General features: G+C 53.3%; 3 protein-coding genes across 4 annotated transcripts; 2 read left to right on the top strand and 1 right to left on the bottom strand.

Moving 5' to 3' along the window:
* Positions 1-589: 589 nt before the first annotated feature.
* On the top strand, positions 590-2,731 carry phlda1 (pleckstrin homology-like domain, family A, member 1). The gene is made up of 2 exons (XM_056589224.1): positions 590-1,469; positions 1,795-2,731. Exon 1 carries the CDS (start codon positions 898-900, stop codon positions 1,435-1,437), a length of 540 nt encoding a protein of 179 aa, XP_056445199.1. The 5' UTR covers positions 590-897; the 3' UTR covers positions 1,438-1,469; positions 1,795-2,731.
* A 5,469-nt stretch (positions 2,732-8,200) lies between these two features.
* Positions 8,201-16,805, bottom strand: LOC130381490 (crystal protein). Its single transcript, XM_056589125.1, has 8 exons — positions 15,500-16,805; positions 15,001-15,202; positions 12,328-12,461; positions 11,939-12,066; positions 11,535-11,653; positions 10,262-10,402; positions 9,577-9,749; positions 8,201-8,891 (listed from the first exon to the last, which is right to left on the bottom strand). Exons 1-8 carry the CDS (start codon positions 15,986-15,988, stop codon positions 8,448-8,450), a joined length of 1,830 nt encoding a protein of 609 aa, XP_056445100.1. The 5' UTR covers positions 15,989-16,805; the 3' UTR covers positions 8,201-8,447.
* Positions 16,421-25,080, top strand: LOC130381489 (uncharacterized). 2 transcript variants are annotated; one of them, XM_056589124.1, is made up of 19 exons: positions 16,421-16,506; positions 16,663-16,721; positions 16,790-16,850; positions 16,929-17,083; positions 17,175-17,239; positions 17,675-17,765; positions 18,051-18,341; positions 18,835-19,122; positions 19,807-20,058; positions 20,319-20,771; positions 21,184-21,299; positions 21,539-21,758; positions 21,966-22,127; positions 22,330-22,520; positions 22,681-22,832; positions 23,026-23,283; positions 23,487-23,640; positions 23,838-23,949; positions 24,199-25,080. In XM_056589124.1, the coding sequence occupies exons 1-19, from the start codon at positions 16,475-16,477 to the stop codon at positions 24,297-24,299; spliced, it is 3,213 nt and encodes a 1,070-aa protein (XP_056445099.1). In that variant the 5' UTR covers positions 16,421-16,474; the 3' UTR covers positions 24,300-25,080. The 2 variants fall into 2 exon arrangements, with proteins under 2 accessions (XP_056445099.1, XP_056445098.1); XM_056589123.1 differs by having other exon boundaries at positions 20,319-20,786.
* Positions 25,081-25,133: the final 53 nt, after the last annotated feature.

Raw genomic sequence — 25,133 nt, 5'->3', positions numbered from 1 at the left:
ACACACACTGTTTACTCCCTAGAGGAGGTGTGTTGCGTTTTGTAGAAGACGTGACCGATCCGAGGAGAAAGTGGGTGCAGTCATTTTACATTTAGGGCATTTGGCTGACTTATACCCAAAGCGACTTCCAAAAGTTAATTTGTCAAAGGGAAATAATGTGTGGCTTCAGTACCGTAATATATATATATATATATATATATATATATAAGGATGTTCAAAGACACTCACTTCATTGACATCGCAGAGTGTATGAAAATGTACATCAGTGGAGACACTCCTTTACAATAGTACTGTTCTGTATGATCCCTTCATACAGCTACATGACCCTGCTCACTGAACACTACTGTTAGGTATGACCACTTCATCAGTGTATCATCCAGTAGCTGAATCCTGGTGTTTCAGAAGCAGTCGGGGGGGGGGGGGGGGGGGGGTCTGCAGAATCAGGCGCTCTGACTGCGGGGGGCTCCGTCGAGTGACGTCACCACATCATTTCAAACGGATCGAGTCACTCGCCGGCAACATCTGCCTCGTCCAGTGGTCTCGATTGAGGTGGGGGGGGCGACTAATCCTCACGTGGAAGATGTGAAGCTTTAATTAGTTCGGTATATGTTTTATAAATATTCAATTGAACGTCGCGAGCCCCGTCCCCTCTGGCTGTCACTCAGGGGGGCGGGGCGCTGCGGAGAAGTGGGGGGGAATCAACGAAACGGGCAGACCCCTCTCCCTCACTCCCTCTCGCACATCGACCACCGCACGACCACCGGACTACCAGACGCGTTAAGTCCGCAGCAGCTCCTCGTCCAACGCCTCCCCGACGAGGCGCGCCGCGGGTCCCCTGGAGCGAGCACGCGGTAGCGGTGCGTGAAGACGCGCGGCGCGTACGCCACGTACGCCAAGATGTTGGAGAGCGGCGGCGGCGAGGCGCTGAAGGACGGCCTGCTGGAGAAGCGCGGCGACGGGCTGCTGCAGCGGTGGAAGAAGAAGCGCTGCGTGCTGACGGAGGAGGGGGTGCTGCTGCTGCCGCCCAAACAGCATGACCCAAACCCGCACCACCACTCGCACCACCCGCACCTCCACCCGCAGCCGCCTGGGGACACCGGCCGCATCAAGCAGCTGCACTTCGCCAACATCAGGACGGTGGACTGCGTGGAGCGGAAAGGGAAGTACGTGTACTTCACGGTGGTGACCACGGAGGGGCGGGAGGTGGACTTCCGGAGCCCCCAGGAGGCGGGCTGGTCCGCGGAGATCACCTTGCAGATGGTTCAGTACAAGAACCGCCAGGCGGTGCTCGCCGTGCGCTCGACGCGGCAGAAGCAGCAGCTGCTGGCCGGCCCAGGGGTGGGGGTGCCCGGGCACGGCAAGACCCCCACCGGACACGGGAAGCCCCCTCAAGGACACGGCAAGACCGCCCGCGGCGCGGCGCCCGGCGTCGCCTAGAGACACCGCGGTCGACGCGTTCACAATCCGCGGTAAGAGAGGCAGCGCGCGCACGCACGAGGTTACCCACGCGTGCGCAACTGCGCACACACACACACACACACACACACACACACACACACACACACACACACACACACACACACACACACACACACTCTCACATCGCGATATTAGCACAATGATAAAACGTCATATTGATTAAATGGTCGAGCACTTGATACGCACGGGAGCGCGAGCTCCCGTGCGTAACGCGACCACGGGGCTCTCCCACTGGGTGCTCCGTGTTAGATCTCTGGTCTCGGTCCCGTCGCGTCGTGTTGCTGGTCTCAGCCTCTAACGGGGTGTACTCCGCAGGTCTCTGGATCCAGAAGAGGACTAGAACCGGGTCCACCTCACCTTTCAGCACCCTCTCCCCCCTCCATCACCCCTATGGAGACACCCCCACAGACATTAGACCGGGACCGGACGTGACCGACGGGTCATCACCTCCCCCCTATTTATGAAGTGTGTAAATATCCATGTCGTCTGTCTTTTCTACCCTGATGTTGTCAGAGGTCAGAGTGTAGGCGAACATCTGTACCGTGTCGATTGAGGAGAGACCTTCACTGAACACCATATCCCAGCTCTCCTCTCCCGACCAATCAAATGTGAGCCGCTAGGATCCGCTCCACCGGACCCCGGTACATGAGGATAATTTGGATGTTCTCATGACGACGTCCTGTCGTCAATGCTCCTTATTGAGTAGCGTCATCCAGGTTGACCAATTTACCAATTAGTTTTCACAAATGAACCAATTAGTTGACAGCCATTCAGTAGTAACAACCCCTGCTCTGTCCAGAAGGTTGTTCAGCACAAAGTTATTGTTGCAGTGTCTTAGCTCATGCTATCATCTCTCTGCTTAGACTGTTAGCCCTGACACAAGTCCCAGCTCGTACCTCTTTACTGTATAAAAGGGGTACCTTTAATGTAATAAAGGGGTTCCAGGGCGAATGAGAGACAGTACCCCTTTACTGTACTCCTCTATCTACTGTACCCCCTCTATACTATACTATCCCCTCCTGTCTCTTTCTCCCTATCTCGCCTGTCCTCCCCCCCACCCTCTCGGCCCAGCGTGGGTAACGTGGGTAACCGTCGGTAACCGTCAGTTACAGTTGGTATCCCTGGGTAACCGTCAGTTACCGTCGGTAGCCAACAGTTACCGTCGGTAACCGCCTTAATGGACATTCCAGGCCACAATTCTTTCACTCTGTTGTAGAAAAACTGATTCTGTCCAAGTGTTCTTTGAATAAAGTTATAACATAATATGTTGAGCTTCGAGTGGATTATTTCAAACATGTTTTAAGGCTTTTCATGGATGTTTTGTAGTGTTAGAGTAACATGAGATATGAGTAGATGGTCTATACATTTAATAATAACTTAGCATTAATTATAGCTGGATTTTTATGAAAAATGTCTCTCTCTCTCTCTCTCTCTCTCTCTCTCTCATATCAGTGTGTTTTTCTGTTTTGACCAGCGGTTATTCTGGGAATAAGTGAGGCTCATTGAGATGGAAACATGGCCTTCAGCGACACGGCAACAATACATCTATTGACCCAACTAGAGGGGTGTGGCCTGTGTGCTGCTATAGTTGATCTCAACAAGGGGGGCGTGGCCTGTGTGCTGCTATAGGTGATCTCAACGAGGGGGGCGTGGCCTGTGTGCTTCTATAGTTGATCTCAACGAGGGGGGGCGTGGCCTGTGTGCTGATATAGTTGATCTCAACGATGCGGGCGTGGCCTGTGTGCTGCTATAGTTGATCTCAACGGGGGGGGGGGCGCGGCCTGTAAAAATTAGCTTAATATGATCATATGTAATATTATATAATTTACTAGGATAATTATGTACTGAAGTTTTCCTATTATCTGGACCTCGGCGGTCTTCTCAAGAAACATACTTTTTTTTGAGAGATGAGATGTAAAGCCTTTCACAGCTCCTCACCCTCACCCTCACCCTCACCCTCACCCTCACCCTCACCCTCACCCTCACCCCAGCCCTCAGAGGAAGTCCTCCTACCTGCTTGATGCCGTCCACGGTAAGAGCGCCAAATGGGCTCTTGCTATCTGCGTTAGCGTGCTATCTGCATTAGGGTGCTATCTGCGTGAGCGTGCTATCTGCATTAGGGTGCTATCTGTGTTAGCGTGCTATCTGCGTTAGCGTGGTTGGTGATGCAGACCCTCAAGGTGACCTCCTGTGTGTTCAGCGAGATCAGACTGCCCTCAGTCCTGATAAACAACACCCACACAGACACACACGCACGCACTCACGCACGCAGACAGGCACGCACACACACACAAGGACACGCACGCAGACAGACACGAACGCCCACACACAGACGAATGCATGCAGAAATACTGTTCAGCTTGGATTTTTGAGGACCCATCAAAAATATATTTAACCTTTCTCCCTCAAAGCCCTATAAACACACACACACACACACACACACACACACACACACACACACACACACACACACACACACACACACACACACACACACACACACACAAACACACACATATACAAACACAAACACACACACACAGACATACAAACACACACACACACACACACACACACACACAAACACACTATATAAACACACACACACACACACACACACACACACACACACACACACACACACACACACACACACACACACACACACACACGCACACACACAAATATGTACTCACTCAGAACCCCCCCTCCCCCGACCTGTTGCCGTGGTGAGTTAGAAGCCAAGTTGGCAGGGCTGAGTTTACACATCATGAGAAAAGTCACCTTGTTACACACACACACACACACACACACACACACACACACACACACACACACACACACACACACACACACACACACACACACACACACACACACACACACACACACACACACACACACCTCCTCTGGATTCTGGCTTCTACGGTGGTGAAGTCATCCTGTTCAAACGCTCTCTCTCTGGTTGAAGGTCACTGATAGGCCGTCCCAGCAGGCCCACAGCCAATCACAGCCTCCCTGTGAAATACATCATTCACCTCTCTGAAAACATGATAATTAGTTAAGATGGTGATTAGGTAAGGATGATGATTGCTAGGTGACGGCACATTCGCTCTCTCAATTCAATTCAAAGAGCTTTATTGGCATGATAATCAAATGTTAACATTGCCAAAGGAGGTGAACAATTATGAGGTCTAAGTAAAAAACTTTAAATATCAAATATATATGATGAGAGAAGGACATCAGGACCCCTCTCTCTCTCTCTCTCTCTCTCCCCCTCTCCCTCTTCCTCCCCTCTCTCTCTCAACAACTTCTCATGGTCCACTATCATCTCTTGCTCGTCTCCATGGAAACAGGAAGATGCACAGAGTTCAGTACAGGTGACCTGTAACAGAGTGCTTGCAGAGGCTACACTAACCAAGCCAGCTGTAGCTAAGCTAACAGAGCTAACTAAATTAACCCAGCCAGCTGTAGCTAAGCTAACAGAGCTAACTTAACTAACCCAGCCAGCGGAAGCTAAGCTAACATGAGATAACTAGCATAAGTTAAAAATAAGATAAGAGATGGGTGCAGTGCCCCTCTCAAGAAGCAGTGGAAGATGTGGTTGGTGTTGACCGTCACCACAGTTACAGAGGGATGGAGCCACCAGGGGTCTGCCCCAGGGTGCCGGGCCGGGACAGCGGACCCTCAGAGCTCTCTGGAGCCGCGACTAACGTTTAGCTGCCGTTATAAACACACAAAGCAGCTGGTTGTACAGCTGCTGTCTGAACGCACTCCACACATCTGTCTGTCTGTCTTTCTGTCTGTCTGTCGCTCGGTCTGTCTGACTTGTGTCTTGTCTGTTTGTCTGTTTCTTGGTCTGATTGTATCCTTCTCTCCGTCTGTCTCTCTGGAGAGAAAGGATCAGGAGGGACAGGAGGAGGAGGAGAGAGGAGCAGGAGAGAGAGGAGGAGGAGAGAGGGGGAGGAGCAGGAGGAGCAGGAGGAGGAGAGAGGGGGAGGAGGGGGAGGAGCAGGAGAGAGAGGAGGAGGAGAGAGGGGGAGGAGGGGGAGGAGCAGGAGGAGCAGGAGGAGGAGAGAGGGGGAGGAGGGGGAGGAGCAGGAGGAGCAGGAGGAGGAGAGAGGGGGAGGAGGGGGAGGAGCAGGAGGAGCAGGAGGAGGAGAGAGGGGGAGGAGGGGGAGGAGCAGGAGGAGGAGAGAGGGGGAGGAGTAGGAGAGAGAGGAGGAGGAGAGAGGGGGAGGAGCAGGAGGAAGAGAGAGGGGGAGGAGCAGGAGAGAGAGGAGGAGGAGAGAGGGGGAGGAGCAGGAGGAGCAGGAGGAGGAGAGAGGGGGAGGAGGGGGGGGAGCAGGAGGAGGAGAGAGGGGGAGGAGCAGGAGGAGCAGGAGGAGGAGAGAGGGGGAGGAGCAGGAGGAGCAGGAGGAGGAGAGAGGGGGAGGAGCAGGAGGAGCAGGAGGAAGAGAGAGGGGGAGGAGCAGGAGGAGCAGGAGGAGGAGAGAGGGGGAGGAGCAGGAGAGAGAAGAGGAGGAGAGAGGGGGAGGAGCAGGAGGACTAGGAGGAGGAGAGAGGGGGAGGAGCAGGAGGAGGAGAGAGGGGGAGGAGGAGGAGGAGAGAGGTGGAGGGGAGAGGGGGAGGGGCAGGAGGAGGAGAGGGGGGGAGGAGCAGGAGAGAGAGGAGGAGGAGCAGGAGGAGGAGGAGAGACGTGGAGGAGAGAGGGGGAGGGGCAGGATGAGGAGAGAGGGGGAGGAGAGAGGGGGAGGAGCAGGAGGAGGAAGAGAGAGGGGGAGGAGCAGGAGGAGGGGAGAGGGGGAGGAGGAGGAGGAGAGAGGTGGAGGGGAGAGGGGGAGGGGCAGGAGGAGGAGAGGGGGGGAGGAGCAGGAGGAGGCACGAGGGGGAGGAGCAGGAGCAGGAGAGAGGAGCAGGAGGAGGAGGAGGAGGAGGAGGAGGAGGAGCTGGAGGAGGAGGAGGAGGATGAGGAGCAGGAGGAGGAGGAGGAGCAGGCGGAGAGAGAAGCCTCCCAGTGTGAAGACAGTGCTCCCTGCAGACTGAAGGGTTTTGGAGGAACAAAGGAGCCATCCTTCTATTTCTGTGAGCCCTCCGGCGGAGCGTGTGGAGAACAGCTTTATATTCCACTCCTGGGTCTCGTGACTGTGCTGTCTTAGTGTGTGTGTGTGTGAGCATGTGTGTGTGTAAACGTAGGCCTTTTTGTATGTAAGCGTGCCTTTGTGTAAGCATGAGTGATTGTAATTGAAGTGTGTGTCTCTCTAAGCGTGCCTGTGTGTGTGTGTGTGTGTGTGCGTGTGTGTGCGTGTGTGTGTGTGTGTGTGTGTGTGCGTGTGTGTGTGTGTGTGTAAGCGTGTTTTTGTGTGTTTGTATGTGTGTGTGTGTACGTGGCTGTCTGTGTGTGTCTGAAGAAGAGTGTGTGTGTGTGTTTTTGTTTGTGTTGGGTGCCTGTTAGTGTAAGTGTGTGTGTGTGAGTTTTTGTATGCTTGGGTTTTTGTGTGTGCCTGTGTGTGTGTGTGTGTGTGTGTGCGCGCGTGTGTTTGTATATATATATATGTGTGTGTTTGTGTGTGTTTTTTTTTGTGTGTTTGTGTGTGTGAGCGTGCCAGGCGTGCTCTGAGTCTGTGTGAGGCTCTTGTCTCCTTGGGGGGTCATGGGTTCCGGCCCCGGGGGTCACAGCAGAACAAAGTCATACAGTAACCCACCATGACCAGTAGGATAGAGAGAGAGGGGAGAGGGAGGAGTAGAGGGTGAGAGAGGGGGTGAGAGGGAGAGAGAGGGGGTGAGAGGGGGAGTAGAGGGAGAGAGAGGGGGTGAGAGGGAGAGAGACGGGGTGAGAGGGGGAGTAGAGGGAGAGAGGGGGGGTGAGAGTGGGTGAGAGGGAGAGAGAGTGCAATTTGCTTAATTGGACTAAGAATATGTCCAATTAAGCAAAAGAAGAACAAAGCACCAAACCCACGTTAATTAACACAATAGAGATGCAGATTGAAGCACTCTCTGTCCCCTCCCCTGCCTTCTCTCATATCCTATCAGAAGCCGGGCCCTGACAGCAGCACTATCAGCTGTCTTGTCTTGAGGACCTTATCTGCATAATAACTATGAGGCCAGGTTTCCATGGTGACCGTGCCAGTCATGGGCAGGAAGTAGAGTGGGTGTCTGGACCGACTGGGGGATCGTAACAATGGGTTTCTGTCTCCGTTCTGACAGGATGGAGACACTCATCGATCATTTAGGCCATTCGACCCGGGTACCTGTAGGGGTCAGAGGTCATCCGGCTCTGGGATGCAAGCTGGTTGTGTGTGCGAGGGAATGATTCCGTGGAGTGTGTGTGTGTGTGTGTGGGGTGCGTACGCTATGTGCGTGCAGTATGTGTGTTTGCGGGCGTGCGTTTGCATTGGGTGTTTGTGCGGTGCGTATGTGTGTGCGTGTGATGGGGTGTGTGTGTGTGCGTGTGGTGGGGTGTGTGTGTGTGCGTGTGGTGGGGTGTGTGTGTGTGTGTGTCTGTGTGTGTGTGCGTGAGGTGCAGGCAACTTTATGAGGAATTTAATTACTAGTCTGTCACCTCACTGGCTGTGCACTACTGGGTAACACACAGAGACACACAGACACACACACACACACACACACAGACAGACGTGTGTGTGTGCGTGGGTTATTGTGGACAGATATGAAAGGTAGCAGTTTAAGTGACCAGCTTAGAAGACAAGAGGAGGGAGGAGGTTATAGGCCTTTATTATCAAACTGCTCGTGTATGGAAGCAGACGCTATACGCTAATCGCTACATGCTATCGCTACATGCTATCGCTAGCTGTTCTTCCTCCTGGATACATCTGGACTCTGATTGGCTGCGTCCGTCTAAACTGGAGCCCAAAGAGAGGTCAGGAGGTCGTCCGGAGAAGTCTCTTCAGCCTCGCCGTCGGCCAATCCCCTTCCGCCTCCCCCGCTGATCGGGCCGCATCGATCCCTGATCAGTAGACCCCCAGGTGGTCCCAGAAGTCGCAGACGGCGTCGCGGAGCCCGGGGTGGGCGTGGCAGGGCGTGGTCAGGTTCATCACGAGGCGGCGGGCGTCGTAGCGCGGCCAGGCGGGCGGGGCGGGGCCGCGGCAGTAGGGGGTCAGCAGACGGGGGGCGGGGGAGGGGTCCCCCCCGCGGGCGAAGGCCCCCCAGTAGCAGAGCATGCGGTCTGAGAGACGCCCCTCCTCCGTCGTCATGGTGAAGTTGGCGGCGGCGGCGGAGTGGAACAGGAAGGGCAGCTCGGCGCCGTGGCACACGTGGCGGTAACACGGAGCGACGTCGGACCAGACGCGGGTGTCGGACGCCACGTGGTCGAACACGTACATCCACACCGGGCTCTCCCTCGCCGCCCGGGCAGCCCGCCGCGCCGGGCACAGGAAGATGTAGTCCGTCACGATCTGACGCACGCAGAGAGAGACACACACACACACGCACACGCACACACACGTAGAGTTACACACACACGCACGTAGAGACACACACACACACACACACACTCACACACATAGAGTTACACACACATGTAGAGACACACATACACAAACACACTCACACACATAGAGACATACACACACACACACACACACACACACGTATAGACACAAACACAGAGACGTACACACGTAGAGACACACGCACATACACACACACACGTTGACACACATACACAAACACGTAGAGACACACACACAATCACAAACACACACGTAGACACAAACACACACACACACACAGAGACACACATACACACACATACAAATAGACAAACACACACAATATTTTAATCAGGTGTTAATGTAACATTTATTGACAAATGTGTGACATTTATTTTTATCCCTTCTACCCATCTCTCTGTCTATTTGCCGCCCTATCTGTCTGTCTGACTGTGTCTGTTTGAAACCTCCCTCGTGTCTTCCAGGCTCCGCCTGAATAATGATCAGAAGACGAAGGAACACGAGGCTGCAGCGCCCTCTACTGGCCGTCCGCAGAATGCTACAGCGCCTTCTACTGGCGGTGGGCAGCTACGGCATGCTAAATGTGGTTTATTCGGTCATGAAGTAAACTATTATTATCTCTGGGTACCTGAGCCAGCATGGCCCGGCGGTCGGGGTTAGGGTAGAGGGGCAGGTAGCGGTGGAGGATCTTCAGGGCGTGCTGCTTGAAGATGGCGGTGGTGTAGACAGTGCACTCCACCACGGAGACCGGCTTGGTGAAGACCCCGTTCACGAAGAGGACCCCCTCCTCCGATGTGGTGCCTGAGGACCACACAGGAGACAGGGGACTCACTTGGTGTGTGTGTGTGTGTGTGTGTATCTGTCTGTCTGTCTGTCTGTGTGTACTCAGTATGTGTGTGTGTGTGTGTGTCTGTCTGTCTGTGTGTGACCGTATGAGTGTGTGTATATATATATATATATATATATATATATATATATATATATATATATATATATATGTGTGTGTGTGTGTGTGTGTGTGTGTGTGTGTGTGTGTGTGTGTGTGTGTGTGTGTGTGTGTGTGTGTGTGTGTGTATATATATATATATATATATATATATATATATATATATATATATATATATATGTGTGTGTGTCTGTCTGTCTGTCTGTCTGTCTGTGACGTATAAGTGTGTAGTATATAAGTATATATATGTGTGTGTGTGTGTGTGTGTGTGTGTGTGTGTGTGTGTGTGTGTGTGTGTGTGTGTGTGTGTGTGTGTGTCTGTGTGCGTGTCCGTGTCCGTGTGCGTGTGTGTGTGTGTGTGCGGTACCCAGCAGGAGGGGCTTGTCCGTCTGCCAGTGGCCCGCCAGGAAGGCGGGGAGGATCTGCTCTCTGATCAGCGCGCCGTCGAGGACCGGACCCCAGGTCTCAAACACCTCCAGGAACCGAAAGGGATTCACCAGCCGGGAGCCTGGGGAGGCAGAGAGACAGGTAGACAGACGGGTTCACCAGCCGGGGGAGGCAGAGAGACAGGTAGACAGACGGGTTCACCAGCCGGGAGCCTGGGGAGGCAGAGAGACAGCGAGACAGACGGGTTCACCAGCCGGGAGCCTGGGGAGGCAGAGAGACAGGTAGACAGACGGGTTCACCAGCCGGGGGAGGCAGAGAGACAGGTAGACAGACGGGTTCACCAGCCGGGGGAGGCAGAGAGACAGGTAGACAGACGGGTTCACCAGCCGGGAGCCTGGGGAGGCAGAGAGACAGGTAGACAGACGGGTTCACCAGCCGGGAGCCTGGGGAGGCAGGGAGACAGGTAGACAGACGGGTTCACCAGCCGGGGGAGGCAGAGAGACAGGTAGACAGACGGGTTCACCAGCCGGGAGCCTGGGGAGGCAGAGAGACAGGTAGACAGACAGGTTCACCAGCCGGGGGAGGCAGAGAGACAGCGAGACAGACGGGTTCACCAGCCGGGGGAGGCAGAGAGACAGGTAGACAGACGGGTTCACCAGCCGGGGGAGGCAGAGAGACAGGTAGACAGACAGGTTCACCAGCCGGGAGCCTGGGGAGGCAGAGAGACAGGTAGACAGACGGGTTCACCAGCCGGGGGAGGCAGAGAGACAGGTAGACAGACGGGTTCACCAGCCGGGGGAGGCAGAGAGACAGGTAGACAGACGGGTTCACCAGCCGGGGGAGGCAGAGAGACAGGTAGACAGACGGGTTCACCAGCCTGGAGCCTGGGGAGGCAGAGAGACAGTCAGGTAGAGAGACAGAGAGTCAGCTAGACAGTTGGATAGAGAGTCAGGTAGACACACAGACAGGTAGATGGGTAGAGAGACAGGTAGACAGGCAGATAGACAGACAGGTAGAGAGACAGAGAGACTGGTAGACGGACGGGTAGAGAGACCAAGAGACAGGTAGACACAGACAGGTGTACAGGTAGAGAAACAGGTAGACACAGACAGGTATACAGGTAGAGAAACAGGTAGACAGGCAGAGAGACAGACGGGTAGAGACGCAGGTAGACAGATAGACACACAGAGGGACAAACAGGCAGACAGACAGACAGGTAGGCAGACCGACTGGTAGAATGCGTGGAGCCCTACTTGTCTTCATCTGAGCCGCTAGGACGGCCTGGGGGCTGAGCGCTAGCAGACACACGATGTCAGTAACGCTACAGTTAGCCTCGCGGCTAAAGGCCTTGCCTAGCCACAGGGCCTCGTGTCTGAAACGCACACACGTACACACACACAGAAGTTTGTTATGTTTATGGCATAAGCCTATATTATATATATATATGATATATTGTTTCTCTTTCTTTTGACAAATGTACTTATTGTAAGTCGCTTTGGATAAAAATGTCTGCTAAATCCCCTGAATGTAAATCACGGAAACTGTGTATGCTCTGTGTTTATGGTGCCAACATGTGTATGTTTGTGAAGCGTTCTTGTAAGAGTCCCCAGTGCCTGGGCGGGTGCCGTGTGTTCTGTCCGCCACCAGAGGGCGCCACCTTGTCTTGAAGGGGATGGAGAAGGGTAGGCTCTGCAGGGCAGCCTGCCTGAAGAGAGGCTGGCTGGTGGGCATCATGAGGTGGAGACCCACCGACTGGGCACCGGCACTCTCCCCAAACAGAGTCACCTGGGGGACACAGTAGTTAGCTTCTCTCACTCTAAATATGTCTGTTAGGGCCTGTCAGATGTATTAGCATATCTGTTAGCATCAGTAGCATTAGCAGGTGGGGACTAGCCTTGCTGGGGTCTCCTGAGAACATGTGCTAGCAGTAGCATGTGGGGACTAGCCTTGCTAGGGTCTCCTGAGAACATTTTATTATTAGCATGTGGGGACTAGCCTTGCTGGGGTCTCCTGAGAACATGTTAGCATTAGCATGTGGGGACTAGCCTTGCTGGGGTCTCCTGAGAACACAGCGATGTTTCTCTGAATCCACAGCAGCGCCGCCTGCTGGTCTAAGATCCCATAATTCCCAGTGGCGGCCATTTTGGGGTCTTTCCCCGAGACGAGGAAGCCGAAGGCACCTGTAACACAGAGTCACATGACCGTCAATAGAGACTATTACATGACCGTCAATAGAGACCATCACATGACAACACTGTCACTAGAGACATCACATGACCACACCGCCACTAGAGACCATCACATGACCGTCACTAGAGACTAGAGACCATCACATGACCACACCGCCATTAGAGACCATCACATGACCGTCACTAGAGCCCATCACATGATCACACTGTCACTAGAGACCATCAAATTAACACCGCGTCAGAGCGTGTGATTGGATCAAGAGATAACAAGGTTATACTACTGATATTCCTCCTGAGCTGTTGTCAGCCTACTGACGATCTGGAGTTTACAAACTGAAGGTTAACAAAACTAAAGAACAGGGGCCGTATTCACAAAGGATCTTAGGGCTAAAAGTAGGTCCTAACTGGCGAATTTAGGAGTAACTCCTAAAAATAATGGGCGTGTCACTCTTAAATTTAGGACTCCTAACTTTTTTCACTAAGAGCAATTCGCAAAGTATTTTAGGACTAAAAGTAGCACCTAAGTCTAGGAGAGCTTAAAAGTCCTCAAGAGGACTCCTAACTCAGTAAGACCTATTCACAAAGAATCTTAAAATGCCTGCAAGACGAAATGTTAGGGTATTCAATTTATTGTGGAGTTAATGCGCGATGCAATAACATCCCCGACTAACAGGAATAATCCGATTAGTCCCGAAATAAAATGTTATAAAAATTATAAATTATAAAAAAATATATATAACTTATAAAAAATAAAAATAATTGCGCCATCAAAAGACGAGGACGTGTTCGTCAATAGGAAGAAAGTGCATTCCATCAACACGCAGGTTGTTTTTGATGCAAATTTTAACATAGCCTACTGGATGTTGTTGCAAAGTGGCCTGGATCTTCAGCTACCCATGATTCGCGCATTTTAATGGTGAGCGGTCTGAGGCAGCTTTTTGAGATGTAGTTGGGTGTCACTTGCTGGGTGACAGTGACTATCCATGCAAGACGTGGCTCTAGACACCCTACCTCAATCCACAACCGGGAGCACAGTTAAAGTGTAACATGTAAGTGATTACGCAGATTACGTATAGTCCTATGCGTAAAACACATCGTATTGGCTCTTTGCGAGCACACAAACATACACGAAATGTTGTGGAGAGAGGAATTGGGCAGATGAAACGTCGGTTTCATGTCCTCCACGGCGAAATACGCCTCACCCCAGAGAGGGCAAGCACAGTAGGCTAATCACTGTATGTGCCATTCTACACAACCTCTGCAAGCGGAGGAACATTCCACAGCCAGACGATGATGATGATGATGATGATGATGGCGATCAACATTACAAGGAATTTGGCCGTGTGGAACCGAGTGGACAGGCATTTAGGGATCACTTTGAAAACACATTTTAGGTAAACACCTTGGCACAAATCAGTCAACACTTGGGTAGTTCGTAACATTTATTTTATTTTAGATTTTACGTATTTGTATTGTTTGCTTTCTCTCTCTCTTGAACGTGCAGGCTACAACGTCATTATCGTGGTCTGCACAAAATTGTCATCATGCGTGTATTCTGCTAACTGCACTATAACTACTTAATAGGAATTCATTTCTAGCCTAGGCTATTTCCTTGTTTTTCGGTGATTCAGTGGGCTCGTCTGAACAACCAATCACCGAACTGACCGCTTCTAAACTCGTGCACGAGAATTGACGTAATCCATAGCAACGGCGCGTCACTCTTAGTTCACTCTTTGTGATTTATCCTTAGTAAGAGTAGGTCTCAGCGGCTTTGTGAATAACTTTTAAGAAAAAACTCCTACGTAAAATGTTTTAGCGCGAGTTAGGAGCACTCCTAGCGGTAAGATAAAATGCTTTGTGAATACGGCCCCTGAACAATCAATATATAATTCTACCATTCCTATTCAATGAGTCTATTAAAACACTCAACTCTTAAAAGACGGATGGAGAGAGATGATAGATGATAGATGATAGACGATAGATGTAGATGTAGAGATGTATGATAGATGATAGATGCATGAGGATGATAGATGTAGAGATGGATGATAGATGATAGATGTAGAGATGTATGATAGATGTAGAGATGTATGATAGATGTAGAGATGTATGATAGATGTATGATAGATGATGATAGATGATAGGTGATAGATGTATGATAGATGCAGAGACGGATGATAGATGATAGATGTATGATCATAGATGTATGATAGATGATGATAGATTATAGATAATGATAGATGATAGATGTATGATCATAGATGTATGATAGATGATGATAGATTATAGATGATGATAGATGATGGATGATAGGTGATAGATGTATGATAGATGTAGAGATGGATGATAGAAATCCATCTCGTTGTCTCTCCCTCTATCAGCCTCCGCTGGTGAAGTTTAGGAACCGGGATCAGTGGGACCAGCGGGACCAATAGGACCAGTAGGACCAGTAGGACCAGTGGGACCAGTGGGACCAGTAGGACCAGTACCTACCTACCAGTAGTCCAGGCTGACCAGTAGGACCAGTACATACCCAGGCGGTACTCCAGGCTGACCAGCAGGCTGTTGGAGGCGTTGCTGAGGACGCGGCCGTCGTAGAGCGGCTTGGAGGCGGAGCCTGCGATGAAGTCGCCCCCGTGGACCCAGACCAGGACGGGGAGGGGCCGCAGCAGGGGGGCGCTGAAGTTGACCGACAGGGGGGCGAAGATGTTGAGGTACAGGCAGTCCTCGCTGACCTGCGGCAGGCGGGGTCAGAGGTCAGATGGAGTCAGAGGTCAGGGTGACGTCATTACAGACCAGGTCTGAGGTCAGGGTGAAATCATTACAGACGGGGTCAGAGGTCAACGTGAAGTCATTACAGACCGCGTCACGCGGGCTATCCTACCGTCCGCATCGATGCCCGAACAATATTGACTAGAAATCAATGAACTACAAATCATTAAAGACAATAAAGTATCCGTCATTTTAGAGTGACGATATTTATCTCAGGGACTAAACGGGATCTATGAGGGTGAAGTGGTGCGTGTGTGTACCTCATGCGGGCAGCGGTCACCAATCGGCGCTCGGCAGCCCTGCATGCAGCCCGCCCGCGGGGCGCGCGCGCTGTACACCCCGCGCCAGGGACTCGGCGCTCGGGGGGGCTTCCAGCGGTACGCCCCCACGGGCGGGTCCGCGTACGGGACCCCGTAGAAGACGTATGCCTGGTCCAGCGTGACCCCCCGCAGCGCTCCGTTTTTGGTCTGCACCAGCGGGCCAGAAACGGTCCCGGGTCCTCCGGGAACCTCCGACTCAAAGTCCTTAAAGTGGGTTGACGTGGAGACCGGCTCGAGGCGGTCCCGGGACCCATCTCCCCGGGTCTGGTCCCGGTCGGGGATGGAAGGCCGCCCGAGATAAAGCCCCCTCAGCCAGCCCGATAGCTCCATGTCGCCAACATCTGACGACCTCGCGGGGCACAGAACCGCGAACCCCAGCGCGCAAACGAGCCAAGCGCGTCCCCGAGCATCCATAGCGGGGTTCAACATGAGCTACTTCAGGACTCTGAGAGCACAGCCGACGGAGAAGGTCCGACAACAGGCTGGATGGTGGTCCGACTCTCTCCTCGGACTTGTGACTCTCATTTACCCGCCGAGCCGCGTCAGATGCGCGCTGGACAAAGCGGCCAGTGAAGCACCGATAATGACGGACCGCGCGCTCTGCGTTAAGGAGACCTCCAGCTCGGACCTGTGGTCCCTCCCCGGACCTGTAGTCCTGCAACGGGACCAGTCCTAGGCTGTCCAGGGACCTGTTAATCCTCCCCCGGGTCAGGACCAGAACACTGTGATGATGTTTAAGACACGTCGGCATAACTTAGTTATAATAAAGTTTTCATTGTTCTCAGAGTCTCCATTCTCTGAATTGAGTCTCAATTGATTGTGTCGGAAATGCCCGAGTGATCCCGAGCTCAGCCGAGCGCCAAGGTCCGCAGCTGTTTTAACGAGCTCTCTGCGGAGCATTGCGAGTCAACAACCATGAGACACATGGCTGAGATGAAAAAAAAAATGTAAGACTGAGACACTGACTGCACACCTCTGGTTTAGGGTATCGGGTTCTAGGGGTCTAGGATTGTTGGTGTCTAGGGGTCTAGGGTTCTAAGGTTCTAGGTTCGAGGGTTCCAGGTGTCTCGGTCTTATAGCTGAACTCTGCCGCTCTGTTCCAGGAACTCTATCACCTTCTCCTTCCTCCTATGCATCGTGGTTCCGGGCCGGATCTCCCGCGGTGAGTGTCAGGTGGAAGTGGTGGAGATGATGATTCGCTCCACCACTCTGACCTCATGTGTTCCGCAGGGCGGTGCGACCCTCTGTCCTTCTCTATCTGCTGGACAACCCGAGGCGATGTCTTCAACAGGTATATAGCCTACAGTGCGGGGCTGAATCCCGACGGGTCGCTCGTGTTTAACGCGGTTGTCGGCTCGTTTCCCTGCAGCTCGGAGGCCGATATCTGGCTCAACGGCACCGGGCTGAAAGCCATCGGGACGCAGGGGAAGTTCGTGTCTTTGACAGTCCCGCAGACGGTGGAAAACCAACTTTCACTGCGTTACGGAGGAGTCGCGAAGAACTGGACCGTCAGCATCCAACCAGGTAGGCTGTCCTCCAGGTGGGCTCTCCTCATGGAGATTGTCGCTCATCCTCTGCAGTGTTTAAAGAGTTGAACTCAACGTTGTTTTTGAAGGATCCGCCACCATGGAGATCCGCAGTGTGGATCGACCGGAGAAGATTCCTTTCCTCCGGACTCGGGTACAGAATAGACGCTGTCTGCAGCTGGATCTAGTGTCTCTTATCACTCACTCACTCACTCACTCACTCACTCACTCACTCACTCACTCACTCACTATTTATCTCACTCTCGTACCTTACTATCTCACCTCACTGTTTATCTCACTCCTATACCTTATATCTGGAGAGGGAGACAATATATAAATAGTGAGACAAATAGTGTGACAAAAAAGAGTGAGATAAGAGAGGGTGGCACAAGAGTGAGATAAATAGTGAGACGAGAGAGTGAGATGAGACCCCACTCTCATCTCACTCTCTCGTCCCACCCTCTCTTATCTCACTCTCTTTTGTCGCACTATTTGTCTCCCTGTTTATGTATTGCCTCTCTCTCCATCTCGTACATCACTGTCCATCTCTTCTCTCACTTTCCATTTTTTTTCTCTGCTGTCTCCTCAGGAGCTGCTGGACCTCCTGTCTGGAGAGGTGTTTGGCTGTGAGAACAGCACCGTGATCCTCCACCAAGACCAAGAGCTGGTGCTGGTGCTGGGTGAGACGGGGGGAGGGAGGGAGGGAGGGAGGGGTGAGTAAGATTGGACTGGAGATTGGCAGCCAAAAGGTTCTGCGTTTGATTCCCCCCCGATGTCCACAGTCTCCCCTCAATGGTGTGCCCTGACGGCACCTCGTGTTGATCAAACGTCTTCAAATGAGAACAGCCAATAAACAGTGAAACAGGGGTTCCAGAGACGGGAACCTTCACAAACATTGAGGTTAACCAGTGTGTGACTCCCATGCCTGAGGATGATGATGATGATGATGATGTGGTCTCCTCCAGGCTACACCTCCCGTCTCCCCGTCCGGCTGGAGGCCTGGAGCTCCTCCATGCTCCTCCTGAGCTGGGCGGGGCTGGGTGGAGGTCCCTGGGCCCCTGGCCCCACGCCTCCCCTTCCCAGGGTGTCCCTGTACAGCCCCCAGCTGGGCTCCTACATCCTGGAGAGCCGGGAGCCCGTCCAGCAACACCGGCGCCACCATCACCACCGCTTCACCACGCTGAAGCCCTGCCACCTCTACACCGCCTGCCTGGAGCCGCCGGCCGGGACCCGGACCTGTATCGGCACCATCACAGGTGGGGACGGGTGGAGGCGGGACCAGGTTCTACATGAGGACATTTGGTTCTACACGAGAACATCTGGTGTTTAGACCGTCTCTTGAACGACATCTGGTTCTAAGAAGGTTTTACTGTAGAACATCTTGTGTTTAGAAGGTTCTACTGTAGAACATCTTGTGGTTACCAGGTTTTAGCAGAAAATCTGGTTCTAAGAAGGTTAGACAGTAGAACATCTGGTATTTAGAAGGTTATGCAGCAGAACATCTGTGGTTTGCAACATCTGGTGTTTACCAGGTTCTAGTAGAACATCTGGTTCTAAGAAGGTTCTACAGTAGAACATCTGGTGTTTACCAGGTTCTAGTAGAACATCTGGTTCTAAGAAGGTTCTACAGTAGAACATCTGGTGTTTACCAGGTTCTAGTAGAACATCTGGTTCTAAGAAGGTTCTATAGTAGAACATCTGGTTCTAAGAAGGTTCTACAGTAGAACATCCGGTCGGTCTCCTCCCCAGGTCCCCGGGAGCCCCGGTTCTTCCGGGTCACGTCGTGGAACAGCAGCAGTATCTCGGTGGCGTGGGTGTGTCCTGAGAACCACCGCCGAGCCCTGTTCCTGCTCACCGCCTTCCACCTGGACGCCGGCGGCGGCGTGCTGGAGGAGGTCCGCCTCTGGCAGCACGGGCGCCGCTTCACGCTGGCAGACCTGGAGCCGTGCAGCCGCGTCCAGCTGGGCCTGCAGACCGTCTGCCAGGCCGGGACCACCACGCGCTACAGCAGGATGGAGCAGGTCGACGGCAACACGGGTCAGGGAACAGGATGTCGTCTCCTCTAACGGGTTCCTTGGGCTGTCGGTTGCAGCTGATGATCTGATCATTTATTCTGCTAAACGAAGCCACTTTCAAACCGATCACTCTCGTCGCTATTCAATTTTAAATCTTAGCCTTGCCTCTTGTCCTAGCCTACCTCCTGTGCTCTGTCTCCAGCCTACGCCTAGCCAAGCTCCTCCTACTAGCCTAGCTCCTACTCCTAGCCTAGCTCCTGTACCAGGTCTCCAGCCGACTCCTAGTCTAGCTCCTGCTCCTAGCCTAGCCCCTGTTCCTAGCCTAGCTCCTCCTAATAGACTAGCTCCTACTCCTTTCCTAGCTCCTCCTAATAGCCTTGTCCATTATCCTAGCCGAGCCCCTCTTCCTAGCCTAGCTCCTCCTAACAGACTAGCTACTACTCCTTTCCTAGCTCCTCCTAATAGCCTAGCCCATGTTCCTAGCCTAGCCCCTGTTCCTAGCCTGGCTCCTCCTAATAGACTAGCTCCTACTCCTATCCTAGCTCCTCCTAATAGCCTAGCCCATGTTCCTAGCCTAGCTCCTGTACCTAGCCTAGCTCCTCCTAATAGCCTAGCCCATGTTCCTAGCCTAGCTCCTGTACCTAGCCTAGCTCCTCCTAATAGCCTAGCCCATGTTCCTAGCCTAGCCCCTGTGCTCTGTCTACAGCCCACTCCAGCATCGGGGGCCTGCAGCAGGAGTCTTGGGGGCCTGAGAACTACACGCTGTCCTGGGAGGTGAGGAACACGTCGTCGGTGTCTGGCTTCAGGGTGTTCCACCAGGGGGCGCTGCAGGGCGCCACCCTGTTCACCCGCTACACCGTGGGGGGGCTGCAGCCCTGCGGCCGCTACCACGCACAGGTGGTTGCCCTGTGTGGGGATGGCGTCGTCATGGACAACAAGACCATCGACACCTACACAGGTACACCGGTTCTAATGTTGCAGAGACGGGTGCACACAGACAGATTCTCCTCAGAAAAATAAAGTCAGATTAGTACTGACTCAAGGCAGAGAGATAGACGGGTACCACTAGAGACAGACGGGTACCTGATCAGACAGACGGGGCATCCTTCCCCATGACTTTTAACCTCGTCCCCCTGACCCTCCCAGGACAGACAGACGCCTTGTACAAGATCAGACAGACGGGTCCTCCTGACCCAGACCTCTCTCTCTCTCCTCCAGGTCCGCGGGGCGTACAGGACCTGCGTTACCGCGCCAACGAGTCCCTGGTGCTGTGGACCCCCGGGACCCCGGTCTCCCCGCCCCGCCACCTGGCCTTCGCCTACCGGCTGGCCCTGGCCAACGGGTCGGAGGTGCGGCGGGGGCGTGTCTCACGGCCCGGCCTGCCGCTGCCCGGCCTGCTGCCGGGCCAGGCCTACAGCCTGGAGGTCCTGGAGGAGTGCCAGGGGGCCTGGAGTTCCTCCCCCGCCGCCTGGAGCTCCTCCCCCGCCGCCGCCTGGAGCTCCTCCCCCGCCGCCGCCTGGAGCTCCTCCCCCGCCGCCGCCTGGAGCTCCTCCCCCGCCGCCGCCTGGAGCTCCTCCCCCGCCGCCGCCTGGAGCTCCTCCCCCGCCGTGGTCCTCTTCCAGGGGGCCAGCGTCCCCATGAGGCCCCGGGGCCTGGCTCTGGGGCTGCCCGGTACAGCTGCACCCAGTACGCTACGGTAGTACTGTAGTACTCTGTAGGGTAGTACTGTAGTACTCTGTAGGGTTGTACTGTAGTACTCTGTAGGGTTGTACTGTAATACGATGTAGGGTTGTACTCTGTACTTTAGTAATCTGAAGGGTAGTGCTGCAGTACTCTGTACGTTACTGCTTCACCCAGTACTGGGTATTACTCTGTATGGTAGTACTCTGTACTATAATAATTTGCATGTGATATTCTGTACTGTAGTCAACTCTAGGGTAGTACTCTGTAGTAAGTACTTTATGTTCCACGTGGAGCTCTGTGTTTGTTACTACAGTAGGAACTCAGGATATATATTACTGTATATTCTCTCCAAACTTCCCCATGCACATTGGTCTTTAACTTAAGTCTGTTTTGGTTCCAGAGATCCAGCTGGACTTCTCTGGCCCCACCCAGGTCCTCATAGTGCCCTGGCCTCTGGCCCCGCCCCTGAGAAAGTCAGAGCCCAGAGCCAAGATGGAGGAACTCATCCAGACCACCGTGAGATGACCTCAAACATGAACACATTAATACATGAACACCGTATGTACACATTAATACATGAACACCGTATGAACACATTAACACATTTATACATTAATACATGAACACTGTATAAACACATTAATACATGAACACATGAACACATTAATACATGAACACTGTATAAACACATTAATACATGAACACATTAATACATGAGCACAGGACCACGGTATGAACACACGCTGGTTCCTCAGCTGGAGGTCCTGCTGTCGGGCCCATCGCGCCCCGCCCGGGTCGCGCTGGAGGAGGTTGACTCCTCCCCCGACGGCCGCACCTCCAGGATCCTCTTCAGGTCCGCTGATGAGCCTGTCGCCGACGGCAACCTCAGCATCCCCCTGGGACACTCGCTAGACTACATCCAATCACTGAGGGTCCCCAACCTGACCGCCGCCCAGGGCCTGCTGTACTGGGAAGGTAGGACTATCACTGGGAGGGTAGGACTGGGAGGTAGGACTGCTGGACTGGGAGGTATGACCGCTAGACTGGGAGGTAGGACCGCTATAATGGGAGGTAGGACCGCTGGACTGGGAGGTAGACATTCAGCAAAATGCTCCGCGTTAGCGCTGAGCATTAGCGCTGAGCGTTAGCATATCGTAGTGAATTGCTTGCATTCTCTTGCAGGACGTGACCTCTGCCTCGCTGCTGACCCCTCCCCCTGCCCCGCCCACTCCCTGTGTGTCAACACTCTGCTGTCCTACGCATGCGTGTGTCGCCACGGTTACTACGATGTGGGAGGGGCCATGCCGGGCTCCCACGATGCCCTGCACCGGCCAGTCTGTCAAGGTAGGACATTCCCCCTCACGATTGCGTTCTAGAACATAGTTTACACGTCACTATGGTAACCATGGTGCAGAAGTGACCGGCACACTGCATCCCAACATAACGCTTAAGGAGAACCGTGATGAAGCGGCTAGGTGGGGTGGCCTGTGGCTCTAGGTTGGCACTGAGTGCTAGCACTGCTAGACCTTTGACCCCTGACCCCCAGAGCAGGGTATGGTCAGCCACTGTGCGGAGGGCCGTCTGTCGGGGGCGGTGTCCCGGGACTTCCTGCGCTCCCGGCTGGGGGGAGACGTGTCGCTGCTCCTCAACGACGGGAGGTGCAGCGTGGAGGAGCACGCCGGCCTCTACTCCTTCAGCACGCCGCCCAGAGCCTCGCCCTGCAACACCTCCAGGCTGGTGAGACCCTACACCTCCCTCTACAGCTCCTCCCTCTGCCCCTCCTCCTCCCTCTGCACCTCCTACACCTCCCTTTGCACCTCCTCTCCCGCCTTTGCATCTCCTGCTCCTCCCTCTGCACCTCCTCCTCCACCTGTCAGTCCCACGTGTCCCTCTCCAGGTGAACGAGACCCACGTGGAGTTGCGTAACGTCCTGAGGGTGACTCTGACGGAGGAGCAGACGATCGCCCGCCATGACCTCACCCTGGTCTGGGCGTGTGTGTTTCCGCGCCATGCGCTGCGCAGTACTGGGCTTAGCGCAGGCCTGGACTGGTTAGTGTTTTACTGCGAGCCTGGTAATCGTTAGTAAAAGTAAATTAATGTAATCATGACATGCTGTTGTCTGTTAGCTTATACACTTCTACAGCTAATGGCTATGCTATCGACTGAGCCAACTGTTACGCTCACAGCTAGTCTAACGGCTAGGCTAACATGCTAAGCTAACGGATAACGTGGGGTGTCGCAGGTTCAGTGGCGAGTCACTCGTTGAGGTCAACACATCGCTGGTGCTGCGTGTTGCCATGGCGCTGTACAGCGACGCCTCGTACACGTTCAGCTACCGCTATGCAGTGGAGCTGGACCCAGAGGACTCCCTGTTCTTCCACGTGGAGCTGCAGTCCAACGACTCGTTCGCCCCGGACGTCCACCTGCAGCTAGCCTCCTGTTGGGCCACCGAGAGCAGTGATCCCAAAGACCCTGTGCAGGCTTTACTGCTTCAGGACGGGTGAGAGCAGCCTGTCTGGTGGGGGATGGTCAGCTTAGCTCAGGCGGTGGAGAGTGACTTTTAACCGGAAGGTTGCTAGTTCTATCCTGGCTCCTCTAAACACAAAATGAACTAGAATAGGCAAAGTCATCAGTCAACCACCATTAGAATTCATTGGTGAGCAGTAGTGGGGGCGTGTCCTAACGGGACCATGCAACTTCTAGGTGTGCAGTGGACCCCACCCTCCAGTGGGCGGGGCCTAACGGCGGCGGCAGCAGCAGCCGCTTCTCGCTCCAGATGTTCCAGATGCCCACCCAGCAGTATCTCTACTTCCACTGCCTCACTCACGTCTGTGGACCGGACCACAGCTGTACCCCGGTGAGACCTGGCCAGCCTAATCCCTAGACCCCGACTGTGAGACCTAGATCCCTAACCCCTAGACCACCAACTCCTAACACCAAGACATGAACCCCCACTCTGAGACCCCTAGACCTGGACCACCTTACCCCTAGACCTGGACCGTGTGTTGTAGAGTCTAGTGTTAGTACTCTGGCTGGTGTTGTGTTGTTTTCTAGAGGTGTCCTGTGCTGGAGGCGGGGCTGAGGAGTGAGGAGCCGTCTTCCATGGTCTCCGCCGGCCCCCTGTTGGTCCGAGGAGATACTACACCACCAGGCCCTCCAGCATTCTGTGAGTTGATCATTTTCCTTAATATTAAAGGGGTGATATCATGCCACCAAACGGCTTGTAATGGCTGATCACACTCACACCTGGTGGCCTGATATCACCCTTTTAATCGCACGTGCAGTATCCACTTCATACATTTTTATCTCTGTATATTTTGGTACATCTTAGTATTTTTGCACACATTTATTTTTACTTCTTTTCTATGTCTCTTGGTATTTTTATTTGCCATCGTTTTATTTTCTTGTCTTCCAGGGACTGACGGCAAAGTGATCGTGTGGATGGTGGGCGGCTTCATAGGCTGTCTGGGGCTAGCTCTGCTAGCCCTTTGCACTTTTAGCCCTGAGCGCTGCTAGCTGTGACTGCTGATGGCTCGGAGCACTGCTAGCTGTTTACACTGCTAGCACTGTGCGCTGTTAGCCCTTAGTGCTGCTAGCTGTTGGGCAGCTAGCCCTGAGTGCTGCTAGCCTTGAGCTCAACATTATCCATCAGCTCGTACTACAGTTCAATAAAGCCCCCGTCTGGGTCCAACTCCAACCGGTCTCTGTAGTAATTCCTTTTGCCCCGGCCTTGTGTTGTTCCAAGAACAGCCAATCAGAGTGAAGCTCTTTTTCTGGGTCTTTGGCCGATTCCTGTTTAAAGTAAAGCAAAAAAATAGAACTCCTGAGGAAGGAACTTGAACAGATCTCTGTTCATCCTTTAGTTATTCCGACTATTTGACAAACTTCTTATCAATCAGCCCTCAGGAGAGGGTATCTATCACCAGTTTCCAGCTTCCTTATGACCCAAGGTCCTTCTTGGGGTTCTATGGCAGCAGGTTCCTCCTATAGTGAGACGCTCCAGATCTTCAGAGGCTGGGCTGGTCTGTGCTCATGAACCACCAGCACCAACCAGATACCAGAACAAATATGGCAACTATTTAATTTATTACACAGATGGCCAGACTTTACTGATATCCAAAGACATTGTGAAAACTAAAACCAAACATTAATTTCAGTCCAAATTGTATAAATGGAGGCCTACTACCTTTATTATATTACGTGAGAAGTTATTCATGCTCCAAGTCAAATAAAGCTTCAGTTACTCAATTAAACCATTTCTGTTTTCTTTAATACATTCAATCTTTAAACCCCGTTATACCCGTCTATGAACGGGAGTGCTTCGGTTCCTCCGCCAGGGGGCGGACGGTA

This window comes from Gadus chalcogrammus, chromosome 4, assembly GCF_026213295.1.
Source record: "Gadus chalcogrammus isolate NIFS_2021 chromosome 4, NIFS_Gcha_1.0, whole genome shotgun sequence".
Taxonomy (NCBI): Eukaryota; Metazoa; Chordata; class Actinopteri; order Gadiformes; family Gadidae; genus Gadus; species Gadus chalcogrammus.
This window is presented reverse-complemented; position numbering and strand designations above follow the sequence as displayed.

What these genes read in the sequence shown, in the direction of transcription:
- LOC130381489 (XM_056589123.1), top strand. Translation starts at nt 16,475, where the DNA reads ATGAGACACATGGCTGAGATGAAAAAAAAAAT. An exon ending in TCCGGGCCGGATCTCCCGCG is followed by an intron (nt 16,722 to 16,789) that starts GTGAGTGTCAGG and finishes TGTGTTCCGCAG; the next exon opens with GGCGGTGCGACCCTCTGTCC. An exon ending in CCTGCAACACCTCCAGGCTG is followed by an intron (nt 22,521 to 22,680) that starts GTGAGACCCTAC and finishes GTCCCTCTCCAG; the next exon opens with GTGAACGAGACCCACGTGGA.
- LOC130381490 (XM_056589125.1), bottom strand. Translation starts at nt 15,988, where the DNA reads ATGTTGAACCCCGCTATGGATGCTCGGGGACGCGCTTGGCTCGTTTGC. An exon ending in TCCATCCCCTTCAAGACAAG is followed by an intron (nt 11,654 to 11,938) that starts GTGGCGCCCTCT and finishes TGTGCGTTTCAG; the next exon opens with ACACGAGGCCCTGTGGCTAG. An exon ending in GCCGGGCCATGCTGGCTCAG is followed by an intron (nt 8,892 to 9,576) that starts GTACCCAGAGAT and finishes TGCGTGCGTCAG; the next exon opens with ATCGTGACGGACTACATCTT.
- phlda1 (XM_056589224.1), top strand. Translation starts at nt 898, where the DNA reads ATGTTGGAGAGCGGCGGCGGCGAGGCGCTGAAGGACGGCCTGCTGGAG.